General features: G+C 39.7%; 2 protein-coding genes across 7 annotated transcripts in view; one reads left to right on the top strand and one right to left on the bottom strand.

Annotated features, from left to right (window-relative positions):
* The first annotated feature begins 252 nt into the window (after nt 1-252).
* On the top strand, nt 253-11049 carry trim47 (tripartite motif containing 47). The gene is made up of 8 exons (XM_067608221.1): nt 253-499; nt 925-1136; nt 2486-2531; nt 2759-2854; nt 7450-7674; nt 8022-8044; nt 8133-8254; nt 8650-11049. The coding sequence occupies exons 1-8, from the start codon at nt 317-319 to the stop codon at nt 9177-9179; spliced, it is 1437 nt and encodes a 478-aa protein (XP_067464322.1). The 5' UTR covers nt 253-316; the 3' UTR covers nt 9180-11049.
* A 1662-nt stretch (nt 11050-12711) lies between these two features.
* trim3b (tripartite motif containing 3b) overlaps nt 12712-26151 on the bottom strand; it is a 32858-nt gene continuing 19418 nt past the window's right edge. For 4 of the 6 annotated variants that reach the window (XM_067608217.1, XM_067608216.1, XM_067608218.1 and 1 more), the window contains 16 exons: nt 24924-25099; nt 21813-21942; nt 21186-21296; nt 20871-21022; nt 20420-20600; nt 19985-20086; nt 19715-19813; nt 18955-19107; nt 18322-18700; nt 17613-17716; nt 17322-17489; nt 16862-17030; nt 16378-16419; nt 15475-15545; nt 15195-15335; nt 12712-14940 (listed from right to left, as the gene is read on the bottom strand). In XM_067608217.1, the coding sequence (XP_067464318.1) occupies nt 14788-14940; nt 15195-15335; nt 15475-15545; nt 16378-16419; nt 16862-17030; nt 17322-17489; nt 17613-17716; nt 18322-18700; nt 18955-19107; nt 19715-19813; nt 19985-20086; nt 20420-20600; nt 20871-21022; nt 21186-21296; nt 21813-21942; nt 24924-25069 (2301 nt within the window). In that variant the 5' untranslated portion in view covers nt 25070-25099 and the 3' untranslated portion in view covers nt 12712-14787. Of the gene's footprint in view, nt 14941-15194; nt 15336-15474; nt 15546-16377; nt 16420-16861; nt 17031-17321; nt 17490-17612; nt 17717-18321; nt 18701-18954; nt 19108-19714; nt 19814-19984; nt 20087-20419; nt 20601-20870; nt 21023-21185; nt 21297-21812; nt 21943-24923; nt 25100-26151 lie in introns of those variants that run through there. The other 2 variants (XM_067608220.1, XM_067608219.1) reach the window with 2 other exon arrangements.

Here is a 26151-nt window from a genome sequence, read left to right as displayed (position 1 = left end):
AATGAAATAGCCTACATTACATACACCAAGACAATGGTTTAAAATTATTGTAATCTGTAAATGTCACAAACAAAAAGTGTGATTATGTATAGACTACAATAACTTTACTTCCTTCATCAGAAATTGGCCTCATGATCGAAACTTTTCCTTTTTTTAACTGATTAATTAGCTGTACCAACAGAGAGGGAGGGAGGAATCTGATTGGCTTGGATGGAAAATGACGCACCACAAATATGCCCGCTCTCTTCCTCCTCTTCCTTCCGGTTTTCACTTCCTGCTGCGGCAGTTTGTGTTGTGCTGCTGTTGGCTTGTAAACATGGCCACGGCAGGAGCAGCTGGGGACGACCTGAGGAAAGAGCTCACATGTGCAATTTGTTTGGACTTCTTCAAAGACCCTGTCATACTGAAATGCGGGCATAATTTCTGCCGGTTTTGCATTTGTATGCACTGGGATGAAAATGGCGGAGACTACGGGTATCAGTGCCCTCAATGCCGAACGGTAACGTTTAATTAACACACATTACCGTTACCTGTGTATGCTCCCGTGTTTTTCTTTTGTTTCTTTTCTTTTTTTTAACAAATTATGTTTGGTACAGTTGTGACATTATTAGCGTGACTTCCAGGTGTTCCAGTTGTCAGCGAATTCAGAGTTGTTGGTTGATGGTTGGTCTTTTAAAATTAACGTTAGGTAAACTACGCATTGCGTAACTGGCCACCGTTGCTATGATAGCTGGCTAGCTTGCTATAGCTAACGGTAGCTTAATCTAGATCAATTGCCCGAGAGCAGGTAAATTTACTAACAACAGGGAACTTTGTGTTTTAACTATTAAGTAGACAATGTCGAACAAATACACACAGTAAACAAAGTTAATACTGACTTTGGGCTTGATTACATTATTTGTGCTTTTCTTATTCCCCTCTTAGGTTTTCAACAAGAGGAGCTTCACTAAAAACTACCTGGTACAGAATCTGGTCGCCAAACTGGACGATCTTGAGTGTCTGGGATCTTGTCCAGCACCCTCTAAACCCATTAAAGTTGATGGGAAGTGTGAACAACATGGAGAAGAGCTGAAACTGTACTGCCAGACTGACAAGAGGCCTATCTGTGTAGTCTGCAGGGAATCCAGAGCACACAGGTTGGCTCACTTTAATATAGATAAATTATAACCTACATATATTCTCTTTTGGTTTATTAGCCATTTGTTTACGATGGAGAATTCCTCTTCTGTTACAAAAAATAATGTTAACTGTCACAACTGTCCTAGACATGGATTAGTTAGTTGTAACCCGAAACACAGTTTGCTTATCAGGTTAAACTAGTGGCCTAATGAACACTGGTACTTTACCATTGGCAAGCCTCTGTCTTAAAGTCTTCAGTCTTTAAGTGTGTGCATTTACATGACAAAGACACAGCACAGGGAAAGTATTGCTTTGGCAGTAGTTTTGCAAGGGTAATAGGAAGGAGTTATCTGATTACTGACCAACTGCATTTATATTGTTTTTGTTTTGAGTATTTTTTTGTTTATTTGTTATACACATTTAGATGCTATAAGAAGTGAGACAACTCAATCAAAGTTTAAGCACTTCTGTACTCTCATCTCCCCTCATGATGCTGACCAAGAGACTACAAAATTTACTGGCAGTGTACTAGAAATTGCCTGGGCCCAGACCTTTGAATTCACCCACTCCAGAAAGAATGTTATAAGTAACATTGTTAACACTGTGCTAGATGACAGAGAAATACAAAACCGTAATAACAAGCCTTTGAAAATATATATTTTACAAGCACACGCATAAAGCAAACTGCCTGTTAACAACAACAAAGAGACTGAGATACTTTTTTCAGCCCCGTGGGTCAGTTCCCAGCTGTTATCACAGCAGAACGAGTCACTTACTGAGTGATGAAGTTACGCCGTCAGTGGCGTAACTTCATTGGTCGCCTCGACTGGGTGTTGCCACTTCATGTATCCATCATTTCAAATTAAAAGTCCTCTAGCGTTTCTTACGATTTCCAGCCATATACAAAATTTTGACATAATTTTGACAAGCTGTAGCTCCCAAATGGAGTTTGGGTTTTTGTTTTTTCCTTGGACCAGCCAACCAATAAAAACTTGGTCAACTAAGACTCTTCTCATAGACTAAAGGTGGAATATACTAGAAATTATTTGAATTTGTACTGCACTGTATCAACTCTTTTTTTTTTTTTTTTCGCTTTTTGTCACTGTGTGTAAGAAACGTGTCCTTGACTGCATTCCATTCCAATCACAGCAGCCATTGTGGCTGTCTGTGAGAAAGTGGTTAAGATAAAGACAGATCAAAACAGTGGTGATATCTTCCAAAGCTCAAGACATCTGATTTCAACGGTCAAGTGGATTATAAAACCATACTAAATGTCATGTGGTGAAATTTTGTCAAGGGTGAAAGGTGTTTTGTTATATTGTTCTTAAACCACTGACTGCTCATACGTTGTTCATTGTTATTTCAGACACCATGAGGTGGCACCAGTACCAGAAGTTGTGAATGACATGAAGGTAAGCCTACATGTATGCATTTGTTAAGATGCATGGTCTTCTGTGCACTAGTCTCCTATATTTGGTCAAGAGATCAGAGATCACATGGCCTTTGTGATCTCTGATATTTATATATCATCTTATTCACTAAATCTAGAATAATAGCAGTTTTTTTCCAGTCTGTGATATCATGATTCATGATGTCCTGTTTTCCTGTCTGCTTATGTCTTGGTGTACATTTCTTACAGATGGAGTTGAAACTGAGGCTAATGGAGCTCAACTGGCAGAAGTCTCAATGTGTAAAAGTTATAACGGCTGACGAGCGCACCAAAAGTGAAGTGAGGGTATGTAATTGTCATGGAAATTTCTCTAGTAGAGATGGATCTCACAAAGAGGGATTGTCTTTCAGAGCTTTATTCCAGTATCATACACATATGCATGCCGGACTGTGTCTGGATTAGACAGAGAGACAAAAAGCGAAGTTAAACACTCAGATTTATAGTCGTTGCGACACCCACCACTGAATGCTACAGAGCACTCCGTGACCCTTTAGAACATACAACCTTGGCAGTTAATTGATACAGCAGTTGGCCCTTTGTTCGTCACTTATCAGTGTTTCTTCCTGGAGGAGTTCTGTCTCCGCATCCATCTGGGAACTGGAAGTTGAAGGTCGAATCACACAGCCTCATTTCTGATAACATTTCTGCACTTTCTCACACAAGGGTAATACAAGTAATAAAAGTTTTACACACATACACATAATCATAAAACATTATAACATAAGAGTATTAAATTTCATTACATTAATAAGATTTTAAGCATATTTATTGCTGGTCAAATTTATGTTTGCAGGCCAAGCATATTTAAAAGTTAAGTACATGTATTATTTAATCTGTAAGAGAGAATCTTTGAACTGAACTGACTTTACTGAATCATCATTATTACTAATCACCATTACTTAGAGGCGAGGGCATACATCCAAACTGGCTGGGGGCAAAATTACTTTCAGCAAACATTTCATATTCTGTCACCCACCCTGGTGTTCCACTAACAGGAAGCCAAAACACTTCCAGGATGTCCACTGACCAGTCCCACCACTATTGATATCCTCGGGGTCCTAGCACCAGTCTTCTTGATTTCCCATGCTTCCGTTCCATTGTCATGAGGAGCCAGGACCCTCTATCAAGCATGTAAATTCTCTCACTACAGACAGTTCTATCTACAATCAGTCAATTTTACACACCGTTCCTGTTATTTATAAATCTGGCTGCTTAGCTAGGCATAGAAGTCGACCTAAGTGTGTCTCCTCCGAAAATCTAATTTATCCTCCTGTGTCTATTGTGCCCTCTCAGCTGCCCTTTGCTACATCTAAAGAGCATGTTACACTTGAATCATCTCAAGACTGTAAAATATGCCACAGACTTGGACTGTTGCATTTAAACATCAGAAGCCTGCTCCCAAAAATTGACTATATCCATGTTTTGATAAGCCATGTTTCAGTTCTGCCTGAATCATGGCTTTACCCTAAGATCCCAAATAATAACATTACTATAGGTGGATACAGTGTTTTTAGATGTGATCAAAGAAGTAAAGGTGGTGGAGTTGTGATCTATGTAAAAGACTGCCTCGCTGACAAAGAAATCATCTCGTGCTCAGAGCTCAAAAAATATGAATATATTCTGTTGGACCTCTGTTTGTGTGACCATTGTTGGTATGTATGACCCCCACCCCCAACCCTCCTCAGCACATTTTGAAGCTTTGGAGGACATAGCAAAGCTCTGGTCTGTATTCCTCCTCGGAGTTAATAAAAATGGGTGATCTTAACCTGGACTAACAAATTAAAAGAACAGTGCCTGGAACTTTATCTTTTTCAGCTCATAAACAAACCCACCGGAACAAATTTCAAAAATCCTCTTAACTCCACATTAATTGATATCATCCTTACTGACAGACCACATAAATACCCTGCTTCTGGAGTTTTTGCCCTTGATATTAGTGATCACTGTCCCGTCGCCTGTGTCAGAGACATTAAACTCTATAAATCTCAATCACAAATTATCACAAGAAATTATACGCATTTTAATCTTCAGGATTTTTTTTAAAATGATATGTCTATCTCTGACATTGATAATACCTTCTCTATCACTGATCCTGCCATAGCACAGGAAAACTTTTCACAATCTTTTAATGTTATTGCTGACAGACATGTCCCTTCCATAAAAAATCAAACTAACACATAATTACAAACAGATACAGTCCTTGGCTCTCCCCACAACTCTCCAGTGCCATCCACAACACAGACAAAGCCTGGTCCAAGGCTAGATCCAGTGGCCTGTGATAGTTCAACTAAATACATTCCTTAAAAGGAGCTACACTACCAAGAGTTTCCTAGGCAACACCACAGAGGTTAACTCACGTTTCAGAACAGCACTGCACAGAGGCTCCCAAACACTATTGATTTCCGAATGAATGGATATTTGGCGTTATTATTGGCATTGGAGGAAAAAAATTTTTTGGCCTGGCGGCCCACCAGGCCTATACAATTATAGGGGAAACACTGCTAGTCATATCTCTGATAGATCATCCATAGTTGAAGCCTTTAATCACCATTTCCTCTCCTCTGGTCTTTTATTTAATAATATGTCTCTGGATTTAACTGTAGACAATTGCATATCTGTCCAACAGTGGGTGTCCCAAATGCCTCAGCTTCTCCTGACTGCAAATTTTCTTTTAGTTTGGTAAGCACTGCAGATGTTTACAAAGCTCTGCTTAGGTTAAAAGCATGCAAAAACACTGATGCAAATCATCTTGACCCATATCTTCTTCATCTAAGTGCCCCCTCAATCTGTTCACGTTTAAGCACATTTTTAACCAAACCTTTCTAACAGGTAGCTTTGTGGAAAAGCGCCAGAAAAACTACAGTCTATAGGTTTAGATGAAGCCATGCTTAATTGGTTCCACTCTTACCTTACAGAGAGAACTCAGACTTTTGTTGCTGATGGCGCTCAGTCAAGCCATCTTACCATCTGAAATGGGTTGCCACAGGGGTCACTGCTTTTTACATTATACATAAATAACATTGTTCCTCCTGATCAATACTTCAATGCCCATTTTTTTGCAGATGATACAATTTTATATGCCCCAGGCTCCACCCCAGCCCAGGCCCTGACTCATCTTCAGTCTGCCTTTGATGTTTTCCAGTCATCATTCCTTAATCACAGACTAGTTTTAAATGCAGAAAAGACCAAGTACATGGTATTCTCCTCCACCACCAGTGACTCTGACTATCCTGCCATTAAAACTTTAAATGGCACCCATAATACTCTCGCTGAGTCATACACATACTAAGGAATTTTGCCTGACAGCAGACTATCATTCAAAATTCATGTTCAACATTTTACTCAAATTAAAAGTCAAACTAGGCTTCTTGGATAGAATCAAAGGACGTCTGTCTCCCTCCAACCGTAAAACTATTGTTCAGTCAACCTTCATGTCTGTCCTTGACTATGGAGATATTCTGTATTGTTGTGTTGCCCCATCAACACTTCAGAAGTGAAATCCTGTGTATCATAATGCTTAACGCTTTATCACAAATGGCACATTTCGTACTCATTGTTCTCTGTATCAGAAAGTTGGTTGGACTTCCTTACAGTCAAGGGAAAAAAAAAAACATGTTCATCTATAAAGTTCTACTGTTGCAGCTTCCAAACTACCTCACACTTCTCCTCTCATTTAAATCTAGTAACTACAGTTAATGATCCAATAACTACTTAATCTTAGAGGTCCCTCATGTTCATACTAATGTTGGCAGAACTGGTTTCAGGTACTATGCACCTTTTTTAAATGAATGAACTGCAAACTGTTCTCAAACTTGAGTCTTACATTCTTCTTGGAGACTTTAAAGCATTATTATTTGTTGGATTTTTTTTATGATTCTTGTAACTGTTTTTATTAATTCCTTTTTTGTGTAGTTGTCTCTGTCTGCTGTTGTTTCTTGTCTTATGAATGTTTTTTGTTCTCAGGTCTTTAAAAGATATCTTAATCTCAATGAGACTGCCTGATAAAGTAAAAAATATATAATTGTCATTGACCTGAATCAGTAGCTTTTGAGCTCCCCTCACTGGTGACTGAGAGCTTGTTGTCAGCTTGGCTGTGATTGTTACTTCCTTGTTAAAAGCTTATTAAAAGACTTGCAAAACCCACAGAAACAATCATAATGTGATTACTGCCACAAATGCAGTAAGTGACTGCTTAGATGTAGAGAAACATGTCTAGATTTGTACTGAACAGCTTGAACTAACAACAAACTGAACTGAATAGAATCGGTGTTGAACAACATGGCAGTATGAACGTGATGTGTTCACTCACTGATATACGTACTGAAGTCAGTTTTTTGCATGTGGAAGTGCATTTTAACAGTTCACTTGTTGAATGCACTGAAGTGTATTGAACAGTGATGTGATCGTTTAGCTTAGAAAAAGATGAAAGAACTACGTAGTCAAGGACTTTGTCTCTTTTTAACTGAACAAAACAATTTAAATCAGCAAAGTGATTTGTAATTACCATCTCAACAATCTTAAAGTGTATGTTTGGTTCAAGTGGAGCCCTATTAGCTTATTACCCATGATGCACTAGATGTACAAACATTATGGTACCCCCTACACTGAAACATGGTAAACATCAATGTGAATATGCTGAACAAGCACACCATTGGTTCTTCTCATGACACTGGCAAATATTAGGCTCCCATCAAACCACCCATAGGCTGCTTGGTTTTACTTTTGGCAGGAACAACTTTCAGTTCACTAATTTAATGTGTAAACAAATTAAGGTGATGGAATAAATGCAAATGTAGTTATTACAAGACCTCTACCTCTGTTATTCTAAATTAGACACCTGTCCATTTTGACATTTGACATCAAATCTTTCTGTCCTCCAGCTGAAGAAACAGAGACTCAAGGAGAAGATTGAGGCGGATGTTGGGGCATTGGTCCAGTTCCTTCTAGACGAAAGAGACTCCCTGCTTGACAGCCTGGATGCTGAGGAAGTGGCCACCATGGCAGTCATAGACGACAACATGAAGATCGTGGAGACTGAGGCAGCAGCTGTGGACAAGGCTATAGCTGATATCCACAGCCACATCAGTGGGAAAACTAGCTTTGAGGTCAGTATAACAAATCAGCTGTCCGATTCACAGAAGTGATTCAACTCTGAAATCACCATGCTGCTGCCACAGCTTGACAGTTTCTGGTCTGGACTAGGTACCAAAAATACTGCACTGAATTTACTTATCCTTTTTAAATACTTCCCTGAAATTGTAGATAAGAACATGTGCATTTCTTTCTCAGAATTCATCTGATGTGGACCAAAATTTCAGAAACATGTCATGAAACTTGTCAGTGTTTGTATTTACACGTTAAAAGCACCACTGATTTTATGTAAACACATTTCTCTTTGACTGTAATAAGTTGACAGTTCATGTTAAAATTAGCATTTTTCTTCCCCCAACAGAGCCTTGCTGATACGTTCAACGAGTAAGTAGCTTTTAGTTATAATGTGATTCTGTAAAATTCTCACAAATTACAGAAGAAAATTACAATTTTTTTTTTCCTTCTTCCACAGAGTCATCCATTGCAAGCCTTTCACATCTCTCGAGCCGGTTAATTGTCAGACAGAATTTACCGACTTCTCAGGGCCCTTCCAGCTCATCATGTGGAAGAAAATGATGCACGTGCTGCATACCAGTAAGTTTACTCCACAAAGAGAAGCATGCACTGAACACATGACTCTTTCTTGCGTCAGAAAATTAAAAACCCCAATGCAGCAAGCCGTATAATATTTTTATCATCGCTAAAAACAAGAGTTCCTTCTGTATGTTGAAAAGTCATGCCTGCTGGGAATTAATAATCTGATCATACATATCGTACATTCTGCATACTTAATAGTAATCACAGTTACATGTTTTTAGTATATACTTTGAACATACTAAAAATTTGGATATAGGTATGGGTTATACTAGTGAATGAAATCTGCCAATTTTCAAGCGAAAAATTAGATTTTCTCTTTATTTAAATATACTGCCAGCTTCAGCTCGATCAATGAGCATAGTGAATTAATCTCGCTTTCTCTTTCTGTGTAGTGCCTCAGAACCTCACCTTAGACCCAGACACTGCTCACCCAAACCTGCTGATCTCAGATTTCGACACCAAAGTGGAGGAGGGTCGTGTTCGTAACCAGGAGCCAGACCTGCCGGCCCGCTTCACCCGCTTCTGTGGTGTCCTTGCTACAGCCCAGTACGCCAGCGGCCAGCACTACTGGGAGGTGGATGTTAAAGACAAAGGCGTGTGGTACCTGGGAGTCACCACTGAGTGCAGCAACAGGAAGGGCTTCGTCAGCCTCACTCCCTCCGCCGGATACTGGAGCCTGTGTCTGCAGGACCGGCTGTACGCTAACGGGGAGGATGGGCGCATCCCTGTCGCCGACTACTGGAACTCTCCTCGGGTTGGTGTTTACCTGGACTATGACAACGGTCGTCTTAGTTTCTATGACGCCGTCACAATGAAGAGACTCTACATGTTTGACACCTGCTTTGAAGAGCCCGTCTACCCTTTCTTCAGCCCAGGGAAGAACGATCCTGGCAGCAGGCTGCAGATTTGCCACTATTACTGAGATATGGGATGAGTGTTTTTAAATAATTTGGTCATCAAACAGTAAACTCGTGTCTGCCGGTGTTCAGATTTGCTGTTAGCAAAGTTTTACCACATAGACCAGGCTGAAGTGACGGGGAGATATTGACCCTTGGAGCCATGTACTGTATGCATTTGAGCTGTTACTCGTTGGTCTTAGTGGTCTTAGAAAATACTCTGAATAAGAATTATCAGGTGTCACGGCACACTCTGGTGGTAATGAAGAGCTTCATCTCTCTCTCACCTTTTTTTGAGCTTGAAAATTGAGAATTTGGTATTTTCAACCTAGACACACACTGTAGGCTTATTCCCCTGACAACTGTGGCTGGGGTTCGGAGAGGTGCTCTGTTGTTTATATCACTGTTTCTGCTGGGATGCAGATGCCTCAGATGCTCTTGTTGGTTAGAGCTCATATCCTAATAGCAACCACAATGCCATACTAGCACTGTACATTAGCTCATATTGGCTAAGTTTTTGCCAGGCAGTGCCACTGCTGTTGCCTTGTTGGGCAGAACTTGAAGGATATATGACGGTTATCACATTGATAGTTGCTGACAGTCAAGGATTTCTAAAAGTTAAGATTCCCTTATTAATTCCAGACTGAAAACAGCTTGTCAATCATTTGACTCAAATTTGACAGCTGGTACTGGGATTTCAGCTCTCAGACAATGATCAGACTTGCAGTAACTAAAGGCTGGGCTTTTTGTTTTGTGGACATTACTGTTACTACCAATTCTTTTTTTTGTTTTTTTTTGTTCCGTACATTCTTGACACTTTTGGACTGTTGCAGATTCTTATGTATATTGCTCTGAGTCACATTTTGCAGCTTATTCTTGTGAACAGTTATACAAATGCACATACTTGCTATTTCTGAAAAACAGAAAATCAGCCTCCCTGAAAATGAGCAGGTATGAGGAAAAAACAAATGATTTTCAAAAATTGTTACAGCAGATTATAAAGCTGTGAGCCATGTCCCTAGATATGTTGCCTCGTAATGGGTGAACCTATAGACGTGATTTATTTTTTAGACATTCCATCAACAGCAGTCAGACTTCACAGTTCACAGCTTGGTGGACTTAAGTGTAAACCTGGGATGATGAATGGGAGTTTTATTACAGGTTACATTTTTGTTTGCTTTTTACAAATTACTCACAGTATTTTATTATATTTTAAATAATCCTGCTTTATTATTAACTGCTGGCTGTTGTGTTGGTCGTGACATTTTTATGTCTATTCAACTGTTTGTTTTTTTTTGTTTTGTTTTTTTCCATGATTTTCAATTTAAGATTTTGAACGTAAAACATGTGTCTGGACAATTATACATTTGCCTTCATAAACTTTTAATTTAATTTTTTTCTTAAATGGTTATCTTTATGGATTTTTAATTTCTTTTTTCGCTCTTGTAGTTTGTCAAAGTGCAGTTATGGACCTGCAGATGAGAGGTTTTCTCTTACACGGTTGTACAGCGAAACATTTTTTCAGATATTCTTATTTAGGAGCACAGCAGAAACATTTTCACAGCATGATTGGTGATAATATTTGAAAATGTTCTTGGTCAGTATTAAGATGCTCCTCTTTTGGTTTTCTCACCATATTCAGACGTCTAAGGTATTCATGTGTTAGGACTGCAAAACTCTGCTCTTTAACTTTTGAGTATTTGCTGATAAATGTTTTGTCCAAGATGGTGTACCTCATCTAATACAGTTTTTGAACTGTGTCTTGATTAGTGTTGCATAAAAAAAACTTGGTAGTCCCTGTTCTTGGTCCTTTCACTGTTTTAAATGTGCTTACTGTTTCTCAGACTTTACAATGAGATTAAAAGCGGAAAAAAGTCGTGTTTCATTTCCCTTGAAGCGTAACTTTCTTCTTCTTGTCATGAGACAGCCAGTCTTTATTTGTGACCTAAACTCTTAGCAAAACAACAGTTATCTTTAGGAAAGACGTTGCTGTGGTTTTTGCCACTTTGCTACATAATAAACAAACTTTTTCCACCATTTTCTTCTCAAACCCAATTTGGTAGTTACCTGGTTTGATTTTTGCACCCAACTAATCAAATTCTTGGACTTTGATATGTGCACATACACGCTACAAACCTATTAGGAATACCAAAGCAACTGAGTCTTGGTAGTGACCAGGCTTCTGCCTTGGCAGAGGTTTCTCAAGAGGGCTGTTGCTCCCTGTCGATGTCTCAACCTCATTTTCTTCCCTATTCTGGTACAACAGCCTAATATAACCTTCTCTGACAGTTTGTTGCTGCTGATTCAGTTTCATACTGCCAGAACATTTAAGGAGGAGGTGAGAAATCAGAGTTCTCTCCCATCTCCTCCTCCTGCTTTGTAAATGACTCAGTTGTGACTTTTTTTCCTGTCTCTTGATAGGGACATGCTTTTAATAAAGGGCCATACAATTTGATACACATTCAAATTATTATGAACCAGAGACGGTACTCTGTTGACGCTGGACAGAAGAGCATTGATGAACTTTTCTGACAGCTGTGATGATTCTGTGAGGAACAGTATTCAAGTCACCTGGATTTTTGAGTAATTTGATAATGTAGAAGCGTAAGTTGATTAAACCTAGTTACAGACAAGAAGCATTCATTCACTTTTTGTTGCCATTTTCCCAACTGTTTTCCTTTACAAAGCTGTTGCCTTTCCGGTCTCAGATTTGTTCTATAAACTTTATCAGGAAGCACACTTGAAAGAAAATTATATTTCTCCTCATTAGGCTGATAAACATTTTAATAAGCAGCATCAGTGGGTGCCTGGTGCTATGCAATGTAGGGAACAACTCAGTATCCATGGCAACACCTGGCATCTTTCTCATCAGAGGAAACAAAACAGTATTATCATAAGCACAAATTGTAAAGGCTGCTTAGTTGAACTTAAGCAACAGATTCTGAATGTCAGTCTATCATGACTCATTTGGGTTATAGATAGAGGTCTCTAAAGATAGATACTGATCTCCAAGATGCCAATATCAGATTTTTGCAGTAATGTTCAACATGTTTAAAATGAAATTAGGGTTGATTACGCAAAATTGTAAACAGATCATGTTATAGGAGGAACTTCTTTTATACTAAAACATTGATTTATTAACAAAATGAGCAAAGAAAACGATACAAACACACAATAAAAAATGCTGTAAGGCTGAAAAATAATGTTACTACTAAAGATGTATGTTGAAAATATCCACTCAATCTTGATTGAGTTTTTGGAGTAACTCATTTGTAAAAATAATATCTGATAATACTATAATTCATGTTTTCTGCCAGTTTGGGCAGTTTTTCAATTAGCCACTAGAGTGCAGGGAAATGTAACAAAAGAGCTGAGTATTCCTCAGCAAGGATAGAGACAAACACACTAATTTCTTACAGTATATGCCAAAAAAAAAAGGCATAAACATTTTCACATCATATTTCAGACATATCATTCAACCCTTGTTAAAAAAGAATGAATGCATTAATGATGAAGTGATTAAGTCTTGTTATACAAAACAGACCATTTGCACAAGAGTTCATAGTGTCATTCTTTAATATTTACAATCATACCTTTGCCATGATTACATAAATGTAGTGAACACTTGTTGTAAGACTGGCCTCTGGTGGGATACAGCGGGCTACACAAGATGGTCGATGTACTGTTTCATTTCTATGTGCTTGCTCTATTTCACACAGACAGGAGCAGGAATCAGTAGGAGTCAGTATAAGTTTCAGGTGACAGACAGACTGACATAAAAATAAAATCATAGTAACATAGGAATCAAATTAATGGAGGAGGGAAAGCAGAAAGAGTCAGAATGAATTATCAGGGCCAGACGGTTTATTCATAAAACACAGGTGAAAAACTTTCTGTGTCACTGCATGTTAGCTGGTGTTGTGTTCCTGAACTACCAAGCAAATGAATACAAATACTGGAAAATCCATGATAAAGGTGCTTGTCAGCTACAACAAGAATATGATTGTAATATACAGAACACTTTTCTGATTATGTTAAATGATAACTATACACAAAGGCATATATTACTCTTGCAAACTATATAACTCTTATAATATTTGTATTTTGTGCAATGCTCAACAACAACTTACAACAATACATTTTGGCAGAAGGGAAAAGTTACCGTTTAACTGGATTGTGAGCTCATTGGGAAGAGGCAAAAAGAGAAAACAGTTTTCAGTGCTACAAGTTACAAGGCCTATGTACAACGACGTTTGGCAAAGAGGAAACAGTTCAAATGCACCAATTAGAAAAATAATTTGCAGAACAAATTATGTAGAAAAGAAAAGAAAAAAAAATAAATTAAGTCCTTTGAAAAAATAAAAATACAGCAAATAATGTGTATACAACTTTGTTACATTGATGTTTGCAAGTCATTCAGCTGGCTACTACGTGGCATAACCTTCTACTGTATTAGTATATGCTCCAGTGTTGAAATCAGTTTCAGTTGAAGTGCTGGAATAAGTAGGCTATATAGTGAAATAACATGGACACCAAATCCATATATACACTTAAATATGCATATGTACAACTACATTAGGTTGTAGATATGAATACACAAAAGTGCAAAGTACTAGTGGGGTCAGATACAAGATTTTGGTTAATAGAAGTGAAAGACTAACTAGAAGGGGTTCAGACTTAATGTTGAGCTGGTTCAGATGTTGTGTTTCAGATGGGACTGTTGTTCTATTTGTGCTTCTTGATGCTCGTCTTTGGATACCAAGACAAAAACCTTGGGTCAGCTCATCTTATGACCGAAAAAAAAAAACAGGATGAGAATAAAAAAACAGCACATTCCTGTCTGCATGTGCTCTGTTACTGATGAGGATTCGTAAGGCAGTGACGACAGGGTAATTTTTTGGAGCACACTGACATGCAACAGCGTTCAAGGAAAGGCCTGAGCATTGTTATGTCAATCACAAAGCATCATCTTCTCAAAATGGGTAGTAGATTTCTATTTCTATGTCTTGCTTTGTTTGATGATTGCAGGGAGTGTTGCCCCCTCGTCTGCATTGCCCAAAAAATTGCAGTGTATCACCAACTACAGACTGGCAGGCTATCTACTGGTGAAGTCACACTTGTGAGAAATAGAGCTGAAACACCTGGTTCCAGAAGCTAATTTCCAGTTAATTATTCCCTCGGGGGATTTGGTCAATAGCACTAAAGTTTGGACAGTGTAAGGTAAACACATCATGAGAGATCAGATCTACTTATCTACAGTATGCTCCTAAATATTTTATTCCTGAGTTGCCTGTGACACTGTATTTCTTTGTTACCCTTTATTTTACCAGGATAGACTCTTGAGATTAGGGTGTCACCAAAACTTGGACCAATATCTTTCAAATTTTCTTTCTTTTTCTCTCTAAGAGGGAGAATTAATGTCACCTAAAGCAATGATGTTTGGGATAACTAGTTTATTTTCAGTTGTTTTTTGGTTTGGGTTGCTTTTAATTTCTTCTCAAAATTTTTTTTATAGGCTCTATAAAAGGAAATTAATTTATGGAACCCGTGGCACGTTGCAGCTCTATGTCCACAAGTAATATGTGACGTTAACCTATCTAAGAAGAAGCTGTATCGGAGGTGTCATCTCTCAGTCTACTGCAGATATCTGTAAACCTTGAAGCAGTGGTTGCCAGAGTCAGCCACAGCAACATGTCCATCTGAGGTGAGGGCAAGACCCTGCGGGCCATACAGCGGGTCTGCTGACGTGTTAATGTAAGATAAGAAGGAGCCTGTGCTGTCAAACACCTGAAACAGAAAACGCAGGTTTCCAGTTGCTGTGACTTGGTTTACGTTGTTGCTGTGCAAAGATTTTACAGTCCTTATCATTATAAAACTTTCCATCCATTGATTAAATAATGAGCAACCTATCATAACTTAATGTAACTTTTTGTTTCTAACTATAATTTGCTGAAAAACAAAGTTAATTAGTTATAGTGAGCTATTTAAGTTTCAAGTCTTAAAATCGTGTGTTGTAGCAGACTAAATACAGTCTGTCTCACCTGTATTCTGCTGTTACCCCAGTCAGCTACGATGATGTTTCCGTTGGCGTCCACAGCCACACCAGTGGGAGCATTGAACTGGCCATTGCCTTCACCATGAGAGCCAAATTTGAACAAGAACTCTCCATCTGCGCTGTACACCTGGGACAGGAAGTCACACATTTTGTCTACATCTCCATGTGCACTTTGATGCATACATGTATAATACCTACAAACTATATAGAAAATGTACATGTATCTATTTGAATGAATACTGTGAGTATCATTATGTTTGTCCTACCTTCACTGAGTGATTGTGGAAATCGGTCACAATAATTTCATTCTTGTTGTTAACGGCAACAAAGTGCGGACCTGCGTGAAGAGAGAGGTGCATTATTGTGGAATTTGCTGTAGTTGGAACAGGGACTGATTCCCTTTACTGTTAGTAGGTTGCTTGAACACATGTTTTAACTAGTTGTGTCTTAAGCTGCAATTTCAAACCCCTGTTTAAGCAGGTGGTTAGCTGTTCTGATTTGCTTGAAGTCGTTTGTTTGGGTACAAATTATGGAATTCTTTTCATGCATTAGATGCTTGAAATTGAGTTAAACATTTGTTTTTTTCTGGGGTTAATTTTCAGAATATCAAAATAGTATTAGTGTTTAGACTAAATGGAAAGGTTCAAGGTACTAAGAGTCATTCCCCTCTCCATTCTAAAAGCTACATAGAGCTTCTAATCACAGAATATTGTGTTGTCTCTGCTATGAGTGGCTGTACTGGTGGCTTACTAAAATTGCATCATGGGTAGCTAATTATGTGAAATGATAATTACCCATTAAACACATAAAAATCATTTTGAGCTCTGTACTGTAGCTCTTAACACTGATTGTCTTATAGCAAACAGGGAACATCAGGTTAGTTTAGAGCAGTGAAAATCATTCACACTGATCTTTTTGTAGCCATTTTACACAAAAAAAAAACAAAACCACAATGCACATGACAAAATGTTGATAATTGTAATAGTGAGTGATTATTACAATGGCATGTACTTGTATGTCTAATCATTATCGTACAGGCACAGCTTGATCCTTGATGTGTCAACAATCTGAGTTGTCAGGAGATCAGACACATAATCAGGGAGTCGGGTTAGACAGAGGGCACTGCACTGTGGGATTAAGGTTTCAGCAAGGCCACACTTAGTACTTACTGAAAACTGAGCCAGATTTATTTAAGTTTGGGCCAAGTTTTTCTGAATTGGAAAACAGGAGGAAGAACAGAAAGAAAGAAAAAATAGGTAGTCAGAGATAAAGGATAAGTAAAGAAGAAAATAGAGTAGGGTGGTCAGCACAGGTGCAGTTTGTGGGGGAAGCAGGGAGTCAATAGGGCTTTGCTTACAATAATATACAGGTTTACACTTTTAAACAGAATGTAATATGCAATTTAATGCATTGATCTGTATTCAGAAATACAATGAAAATGCATAAGAATATTGTTTTTCTCAAACTGGAAGTAAAAGTAGAAAAATCCCTAATGGAGAATTCATGAACATATATATCATTATGGTGGATTTACTTCATAAACTGGTAGACACCGCTGCCTCACTGCGTCATTGAAAGAGAGGGCATTGTTTGTGAGCTCCCTGTCAGTATTACAAAGAGATCTATTGTTACATGTTCAGGCTTTCTATTCACCTGCAAACTGTCTGTCAGACGTCCCCCTGCCTCCAAACTTAGTCACAAGCTTCCCATTGGATTGAAAGATGAAGACACAGCAGGCCTTGTTGTCCACAGTGATGATGTGTCCATTCTTATCCACAGCCACACCCTTAGGACCCATGAGTCGGCCTGCACCGATTTTATTCTGCGCAGGAGGAGGACAAAGAGGTTTTTGAAGCATTGGAAGAAAGATGAGAAATGACGAAATGGTTTTATAAACCATTGTTATGTTTTTTTAAAAAATCTCTTATATTTTGGCAGCAAGAAATTGTTCAAGCAGGATTTTCGTTTACTTTTTGAATGCAGAAAAAGCCATTAAACAGCAATTCCCCTTCAGAAAACATATTTTTCAGTGGAGAAAGACGTCATAAATGGTTAAACCTTAAATTATACATCTTTAGTACGGTTTAGACACCACAAAGCTCTCAGATCTCACCTTAAACTTTCCATCAGAGGAGAAGATGCTGACCCATCGATTGTCATAGTCAGCCACCACAATGTCACCGTTCATGTCCACAGTGACACCTGTTGGTCTCTGCAGTTGCCCCGGAGACCGACCTCTGACCCCAAAGCGCATCTTGAACTGGCCGTCATTGGAGAATATCTGCAATCGGAGTATGAAGTTTATACTGATCAGCAGTACTACAGCAGCGTTTTCCTTTCTACATGACTACAAATGCATATATGGTGGCACTTACACGCATTTCCCTCTCTGTGTTTGTCTCACCTGTATGCACTGGTTGTTGCTGTCTGCCACCACCACTCTGCCGTTACTAGAGGCTGAGATTCCCTGCAGATTGGTGAACTCCCCTTTCTCTCTGCCCCGAGTACCTGACAAATAAATAATTACACACTCAGTAAACGTGCCATTTGATATTTTTCATCTTAGTTTCAGTGTGTAATGTTTTTCCTTAAAAGCTAATGCTAATCCAAAGTTTTTGGATTGATTTCTTACCTTCTGGGCAAACGAATGTTTCAGTTCATGTCACAGCAGTTCAAAATGAGCTTGCTACCTGCTTGAGATAGGCAATCTATCATAGTGACAATGTTTGTGGTTACATTATATATTCTATGACAGGGACACTAACATCCAAAACCAGAGAGGCAACATGTTATTGCATCTAAGCAACCACCAAATTCTCATTATCTTTTTCACAACATCCATGTTTGCTTGTTATCTTCTATCAGGTCTCAGCACGCTGATCTTACTGTAATTGTGTAGTCTACTGGAATGAACTGAAAACAGAAGCTGCCTGGAAGGCAGAATGTCAATCTGAAAACTTCCTGATTTGTAGTTAATGGGATAAAATATGCAAAACAATCCCTTGACTCTTTACAGAGGACATTTTGTGCTTTTCCTGCTATAACTTAATCTACATGGTCTTTGGTTTGACAGGTATTATAGCACTCTCTCCCGGATGGGTTGTCTGTCTTACCCACTCTGTAGATGAGCTCATCCTCAATGGGGTTCTCCTTTTTCTTGGTGGTGCTGTACATGCTGGAGGGCCGTCGGACTGCTTTCTGCCGTATGTGGCCCCCTGTCCCGCTAGGAGACTTCACCCTCCTCTTCACGTCATCTGGAGATTGTGGCACATCTGACGGCTTGACCGCTCGCAGGCGGAACGGGCTGCCACGTATCGGCTGACCATACAGCAACAGAGCAAAAGAGTACTCTCCCTCAGAGCGTAACGTGTAGCCCACCTCATATGTCCCGTTCTTATTGTCTGCTATCTCTGTCTCTGCAGCCCGGCTCCCGTCAGCAGATGTTATCTCTGCTTTTAAAACAGCGTTTCCTGTCCGCACCAATTCCCCATCCTGCAGAGAGATGTCATTGATTCAATTTCAGCTTAATGAATGAAAAAAAGACACCAAAAACAAGTATGAAAAGAATACAATGCAACAAACAGACAAGTGGTGGGTGTTAGGAAAATGAAAAATAACTGACTTGCAAGAGAACAACAGATTAAAACAAAAGAAAAATATAAAGCTGCTAGCTTTATCTAGAGCTAATTGTACACTTGTTCCCTTGCAGCAAACAGCAGAGACGCTAAATAATTTCAAGACAGTACTTTGTCTTTTGTTGTCACAGTAATGGTGTGGTGCTGTCCGGTTGCTGCATGGCGGAGGCCCTCTCCTGTGGCAACGGAGGTGTGAGCCACAGCTGCTGTGGTGAGGAGGACACCCAGATTCTGGATGGAGCGTCGCAGGCCTTCAGTCTCCACCTGAGGCAGACAGCACACAAGATAATTCCACTGCAGAGTCCCTTATTGCTTTCTAGTTTCATTTCATGATTCCATGTAATGTATGTTGAAAGCCAGATAACCATGTAATAACCCAAAAAATGCAAAAAGTGTATGTTACCTGTCCCTGATTTTTCTCAGGGTGGAGTTGGTGGAGAACAAAGTGGAGTCAAAACAAGAGTGAATGTTGGACTTAAAGTTGTCAGATGGCCATAAATACAACAGCAATAAGATGCTCACACTGCTCTGTTGGATGCAGGTAACTCATAACAACCAACAAGCCAATGGTACATCAAGACTGTGTTTGTGAGTTTATTCTGGAACATAACAGCCTATTGCTGTGCTACAAAGTACATTTTTATCTTCTGGTGATCGAAAGGGTTTAATACATCACATTTTTATAAAAAATATGAAAAACTAACCCAACTGTACAACTTAAGATAAAGACACTCTCAAGACCTCATTAGAAAAAATGGTCCTGTTAACCTGTGGATTGAGGCACAACTTAAAAAGGTGTAACATTGTGACCATGTAATAGTCAGACTGCCATAACAAAAATTGAGAGCAGAGAAATAATAGCAGTCAATACCTGACAGACCAGGTGTGCATTCTGATGTGGTCTTTCTGGGAAGTCATGTCTTGCCAGCGCTGTTACCCGCTCACTCATCTGCTTCTGAACTAACAGCACCTGTTGTTGCCAGAGACACATACAGTATCCTGAGTTGTGTGGGTTTTTTAAAATCATTTTGTAATAGCTGACATCCTGCTACACAGTTGCACCACACTTGATTGCTGATTCCCATATGAGTTGTAACCTGTTTGTTAGCTTGTTTGTACAAATTACAATCTGCCAACCCACCTCAGTAGCACTCCCGTGGCTGAGAGCCTGCTCTGTAAAGCTGCAACTGCTCTGGATGTGATCCTTCCCCTGCAGGAGAGATGAAAGCTGGGCCTGTAGCACCTGGTCTCAGGTAAGTGGAAGAAAATGGGGAGAAAAAGCAAGAAGATGAGGAGAACAGGTTAGAGTTTAGTATGAGAGGCAGAAGGAGGAAGAGTGGAAAAGTGGTCATCCAAAAAGTTTCTCATTAAGTCAGCAGGCTGAAGTATGTTGACAGGAATGTGACACATATGGCAGGTCATTTCCAGGCACTGTGTGTTTGTGTGTGACTAGCTGTTTATAAAATCAATGTATGTGTTTGTGCATCTGACCATGAGCATGCAAAGATGTAAGTTCACTAAAAGATGCAAGTGCACGTGTGTGAGTGCATGTACTCTATGTGTGATAGATACTAACCTTCTGCTTGGCGCTGCAGATGTTCTCCAGGTCTGTGATGAGGGCTGACTTGCGCTGATGCAGCGCCCGTTCCAGTTCTTCAAATGTACTGGTAATCTCTGCGACTGCTTCAGTCTTTCTTTCATTCAGCTGGCGAGAGATCTCACTCACCAGTTCGATGGCTGCTGTCAGCTGAGGGAGCCTGCGATATAAGAGAATGTGAAATTTTGTGTTTAAATAAAGTAAAACCTTTGAAAAAACTAGCTATACAGCTATAAAAATATTATCCTTGAGTGAAAATGGGCCTGTGCCACTATATTCAGTACCATGTTTTGACATGCAGGGCACAGCAGAAGAGATCTTTGCCAATGCGGAGATGGCAGATGCCAAATCTGGGCCAAATGCTCAGGCTTCCAAACCCCCTGATGTGAAGGAAATATTCTGAAAGCTTTATCAGGTATCAAGCCCCCACCTGCTGTGTATGGCATCCAGCTGTGTCTTCAGTGCAGCCTTGTGTTGTTCCACAACATCCCGCAGAGGAACAGTCACATGGTCCCGGTGCTCGCCCTCTGTACAGTCCAGACACATGGCCGTCTCACACGACTCGCAGTAGAACTCCATCACCTGCAGAGGGAGACAAATTAAGTGAGAAGCTCAGTCACTCTTGCTGGGCATTGCAGGTAAGTAAGAAAAGTGAGATTCAGCTTCCTTTACACTAATTAAAAGACAAAGGAGATAAGGAAATTTTGGTGAGGTAATGACAGAGCACCATGAAAGGGCTTCCCACCTTGCCCTCATGGTTCGGGCAGCAGAGGGGTTTCCCTGCAGCGGCGGCACTGACTGACTCCAGGACGCTGCATGCTTCTGGTCGCGAGCACTCCGGGTCACGCTGAAGGACCTGGTCCAAAACATTTCAAATGTCATCGTGTGCTGTTTTTCAGTCTCAAAAGACATGTAAGATGATTATCTGTTCTGTTTGGCATGTTATTAGATTGCTTTCTCTTTTATAAGTATTTTTTGAAGATTTTTGCCTTATCCTAATGTTAAACTTAATCGTCACCATTGCATGCCTGATGTTATGCAACGTTATAATCTTAAATAATTAAAAAAAAAACAGTCCTAATCCTGAAAAAGCCCCTCAAAGAAGTGAAGACTGTCCAGAATGACCTCAGCCTGCAAAAATGTCTTCCCTTTTTTTAACAGTGGTTCTCACAAAAAACAACAGTACAGGAACACACACAAACACTCAGAGTATGGGCTGTACTTGTTTTTAATATCATTTGCTTTGTTTAACTCATAATTGGTTTCATTTGTGTTTTTGTGCTTCGTTCCATGTAATATGCTTGAAAATCAGGTTCATAAAGGACTTGAATCTGACCTAAGTTTAAGGAAAAGGGGGGATTAAAAGTCAGACCTCCATGAGATTAGTGATGAAGAAGTTGTTCTGTAGAGCACAAACTCCTTTCTCTGGCAGGATGGACGTCTGGCGACACACTGGACACGAGAGCGTCAGAGACTCTGGGGGAATGTAGTTCTGGAGACAACTAGAGGGAGGGAGTCGGAGAAAGAGTTAGAGAACAAAACCTACCTGAGCCACTGTTTTGCAAATGCTCCGTGCATAATTATTAGTCACGTTCAATTTACCAATACGGCAGAGAGAGAAGGAGAGGAAGACACTAGAGAGAGCTGTCACCTTATGACCGTAATTGAGAGACGGTGTCTAAATAGTGCTCTCCTGTCACAACAAATTGGGTGAAAGTGTGAATCCAAGTCAATAAACAGAAGCCACAGCCTCAGGAGAAAACTCACACACGTTCTCTTCGAATAAGAGTCTCTGGCAAACCGATCTGCCAAGCAGAGATGCAAAGATGATTTTGGAAGAGTAAATGTGAGTATATTGTATGTATGATTATGATTCTGCATGTTTGTGAGTGCATGTAAAGACGTTTTGGATTATGAGGATGTTGTACAGGTGTTTGCGCTTAGGAGGCAATCTATTTGACATTAGACACCTTCAAGCCAAAACCAACCCAACAGTAAGTAAAAGTCGGCTGCAGATTGCATCGCACTCCTGGCTTACACACTGGCTGCCATCCAGAATGTGATGTATGACTTTATTTTTTTGGCATCTTTGGTTGTGATTACTAAATCTGTGGTTAATGCTGCAAGAAACCTTGGGGTGGTGTCAAGGTTAAGTTTCTGTTGTTGCACACCGGGATGTCTGGCAGCTTCTTGGGCTGAATGCTAACACCATCATGTTTAATGACACCACAAAGGCTTGTATCAACCCAGCTTCCTCTGCCGGCGGTAAACTGCAGCCGTGAGCTTTTGAGAACAACAGAGAGCTTTAACAAAAATCTCCATCTACCCACCGCTCTGTCAACACTGCTGTAACAACTGCTGTTGCTCTGTCGGGCACGCAGCCGTCAGGCTCAAGCAGGTATGAGGTGAAAAGGCCTGTGATAAGGCTAATGATTATTCTCATTGTCAATTAATCTGTAGATTTGCTATTACTCGGATGGTTGATTTATAAAATGTCAGAAAGTAGTGAAAGAATAATACTACATGTATATACTAATCCTACAAAAAGCCCAATGTACTTCATTAGCAATAATATCAGCAGCAATTATAAAGCAACAAGTCATCCCTTTTGAGAAGCTGGAAGCGGCAAATTACTTTGACGGTTAATTAATTAACAACAATTGCCTAATTAATTCATTGACTCATTGTTTGTAGTAGTGCCACACTCATCCTTGTTAAGTAAAATCCTACAATCATGAGGACGAGTACAAGTATATGCCACTATTTAAAGTGGAAATAGACAACTTTTCAATTGGATTCAGAGGTTGGCGTCTGGGTTACAAGAAAACATTAGTAGAAAAAGTGTTTGAGTTTGTTCATTCATTTAGTCTATAATGGAGACATGAAAGCAGACGGAAATTCTTTAGTGTGTGTTGAGAAAAGTGAACTGAGTTGGTAGCATGTTTACGTTTTTACAAAATGAAAGAAACTGCGCAACGGAGACAGTGATAACATATTCTCTGTCCATTGGTTTTCATATGAAGTAGATCAGCCAACCTGACTGGATACTGTAGGGCTGGTAGCTTAGCTAACTGATTTCTGGAGGGCTTTCTCCCTGTTAGCTACGGTAGCTAACAGGGAGAAAGCCCTCTAGAAATCAAAAGACAAGTTTATTCAGGTAGTATAATCAATGCAACTAAAACGTTGGGTGTCATCAGATTTGCCTGTTCAATATTCCACATTTATCATATAGCAATAAGACAATAGAAAGAGGTTGGCCACCTAAAGCACTAGCCTTTTCCTCTTTTGGTTGCACAACGGTTGACACACTTCCTTTGAGCCGTAAATTTATTTTCCCGGGAGCCAGTGGTATAGCCATTACACTGTGCAATCAACATTTACTTCATAATGACAAGTTAAAGCAAAAAGTTTTCTATTTCCATTTTAAGAAAGATGTCATTATATTGTCATCATTTGAAACAATAGCATGGCCCATGGCAAACTTATGATCCTGATCTCTGAATAGTGAGTGTGCAATTATAATATTAAGAAGCACTCTTAGTTTACAGATAATCACAGGAAAAGGAAAAAGGGAGCAAAATTAAAAGAGATACAACACTATACAAAACTGAGTAGGCCCAGCAGGGGTTTCCTAATTTCTGTTTTCCAGCTCAGCCCTAAGATTCATAAAACTACATCAACCCATCCAGTGTTAAAACATCTGTCTGGCAACTTCATGTATGGCTCCAGACAAAAATCTGTTCACCTCAGCAGGGCTCCAGATCACATGCTACCCAGTTAAACCTGGGATTAAACTTGCCCTCTGGTGGGGAAATGCCCCTCACAGTGCATGGAAAAAGGATTTATCTGATTGTACTCAAACCTACTCCATAAATATTTGTTTGATTATAAGTTTAGAAGTAAACCAGCTTGAAACACAATCCTGATTATCCTCTGTAGCCTACCTAACAACATACTCGCCTCTTCATTCTCCCACCCTGAACCGCAAGCTTTCCAAAATCCTCATATGCTCGGGCTTGGTACAAAAAAGGCCACAGTAAGTATTGCCTGAGGGCTTGTCTTCTGTCTGAGGAACTGTAGGTTGAGGCGTTGTAATTGTGTCTCCCAACAATGAGCCCTTTCTCAGACTGCGGTCACTGATGGTCCCTGATGCTGAGGAATGCACTTATCCCAGTGGAGTTGGTGAGGAGAAGTGCTCTGTGCTGTTTAATTGAGGGTAGGGATTTGCAAAAGATGAGGTTTCTCTATTAAGGGACATGTAAATATACAAGAATCCTTCACTAATAGGTTGTGAGTGGCACAGAAATAGCTTCCACCTTCTTTGCATGGTTATTTATGGCCAGAAAAAGCTACACGTAGCAGACGGTGCAAGCAGGTGTGAGAGCAAAGACTTGGGTTTGTGTCAGGTTTAGCTTGGGGGAAGTGTAGGTAATTAGGGATTTTGCCAGTTGTCATTGGAACAGAAAGCACGAATGTTAGTTACCTTTCACAGAAGGTGTGAAGACAGGGCAGCACCTTGGGATTGCGGTAGTGATCCAGACAGATGCTGCAGACCAGAAACTGCTTGTCTATCTGACGCACCACAGGGCTGGTGCTCCCAGCCTCACGCTTTGCCATGGCAGAGGACATTCAAAGCCACGGACTACGACAGCAGTTAACCTGAAGAGAGACAGCAAATGAATACGTTAATATGCAGTATGTCTTTTCAAACTTTCACTTCCAGACACAGCTTTTCTACTGAGTGTCAGTTTCAGGGCCACAAATGCTAAGCAAACTTCCCACAAGAGGTACCAGGAACTGAAGTTAACAAAACTGTTTAATTCCACGATTAGCACAAAAACGTGTCCATTGTTATAGCGCTATATCTAGGTTAATACCAGACAAATGCCAGCTGAAAGAGAACTGTGTAGAAATACTGTAGAGGTATGCATCAGTCCTGAGGGTACAGACAGCAGCAGATGTAGACAAACCAGTACGACCATGTGCCTGACCTTTGGATAACAGCTCAGTTAACACCAAAGCAGGGAAATAAAAAGAACAAAAGGCTTTGTGACTAAACAATAAGTATGGTCACAAATCCACAATAATGCTTTGAAACAAGCTGGCCATACAGGTACGTAAAAACATGCTAAAAATACACACTGCTGATTCACATCACCTGTTGTGACAACTACACCCACACATGAACCGCTTGAACCTGACATGTGCTTAACAAGGGATCATAACTGAAAATATTGACCTGATGTAATAGCTGTATTTAGGTGTCGTGTAGCATAAATCTATGTGTTAGAAGAGCTGTTAGTCAGTTTGTTTGATAGGTGGTTACAATCTCTTTTGCTTCATTTGGATGACAAATCATGTTGCCTTTAACACAGATTTCAGGCAGTGTATGATATAGTTTTACATGTATATTTAATGTTACAAATTATAGAATGCATACATACATTTAAATGACATATTATAATACATATATAATACAATAATGCATACATGTCAGTGACAGTTTGGAGAGGAAGCCTTACATAATCTCATCTATAATAGAAATACAGCTGTAAGGTATGGATATTCTGCCTAGCAACACAAACCAGTTCTGCCTCCAACATGGCCCACTTTCAGATTCATCAGTGCAAGCCCTAACGCATGTGGCAAAATAATTACAGTGGTATGTTAAAGATGCTACTGCAGCATGTTCTAATTGCTGTGCTCTTAGT

Source organism: Thunnus thynnus, chromosome 13, assembly GCF_963924715.1.
Source record: "Thunnus thynnus chromosome 13, fThuThy2.1, whole genome shotgun sequence".
NCBI lineage: Eukaryota > Metazoa > Chordata > Actinopteri > Scombriformes > Scombridae > Thunnus > Thunnus thynnus.
This window is presented reverse-complemented; position numbering and strand designations above follow the sequence as displayed.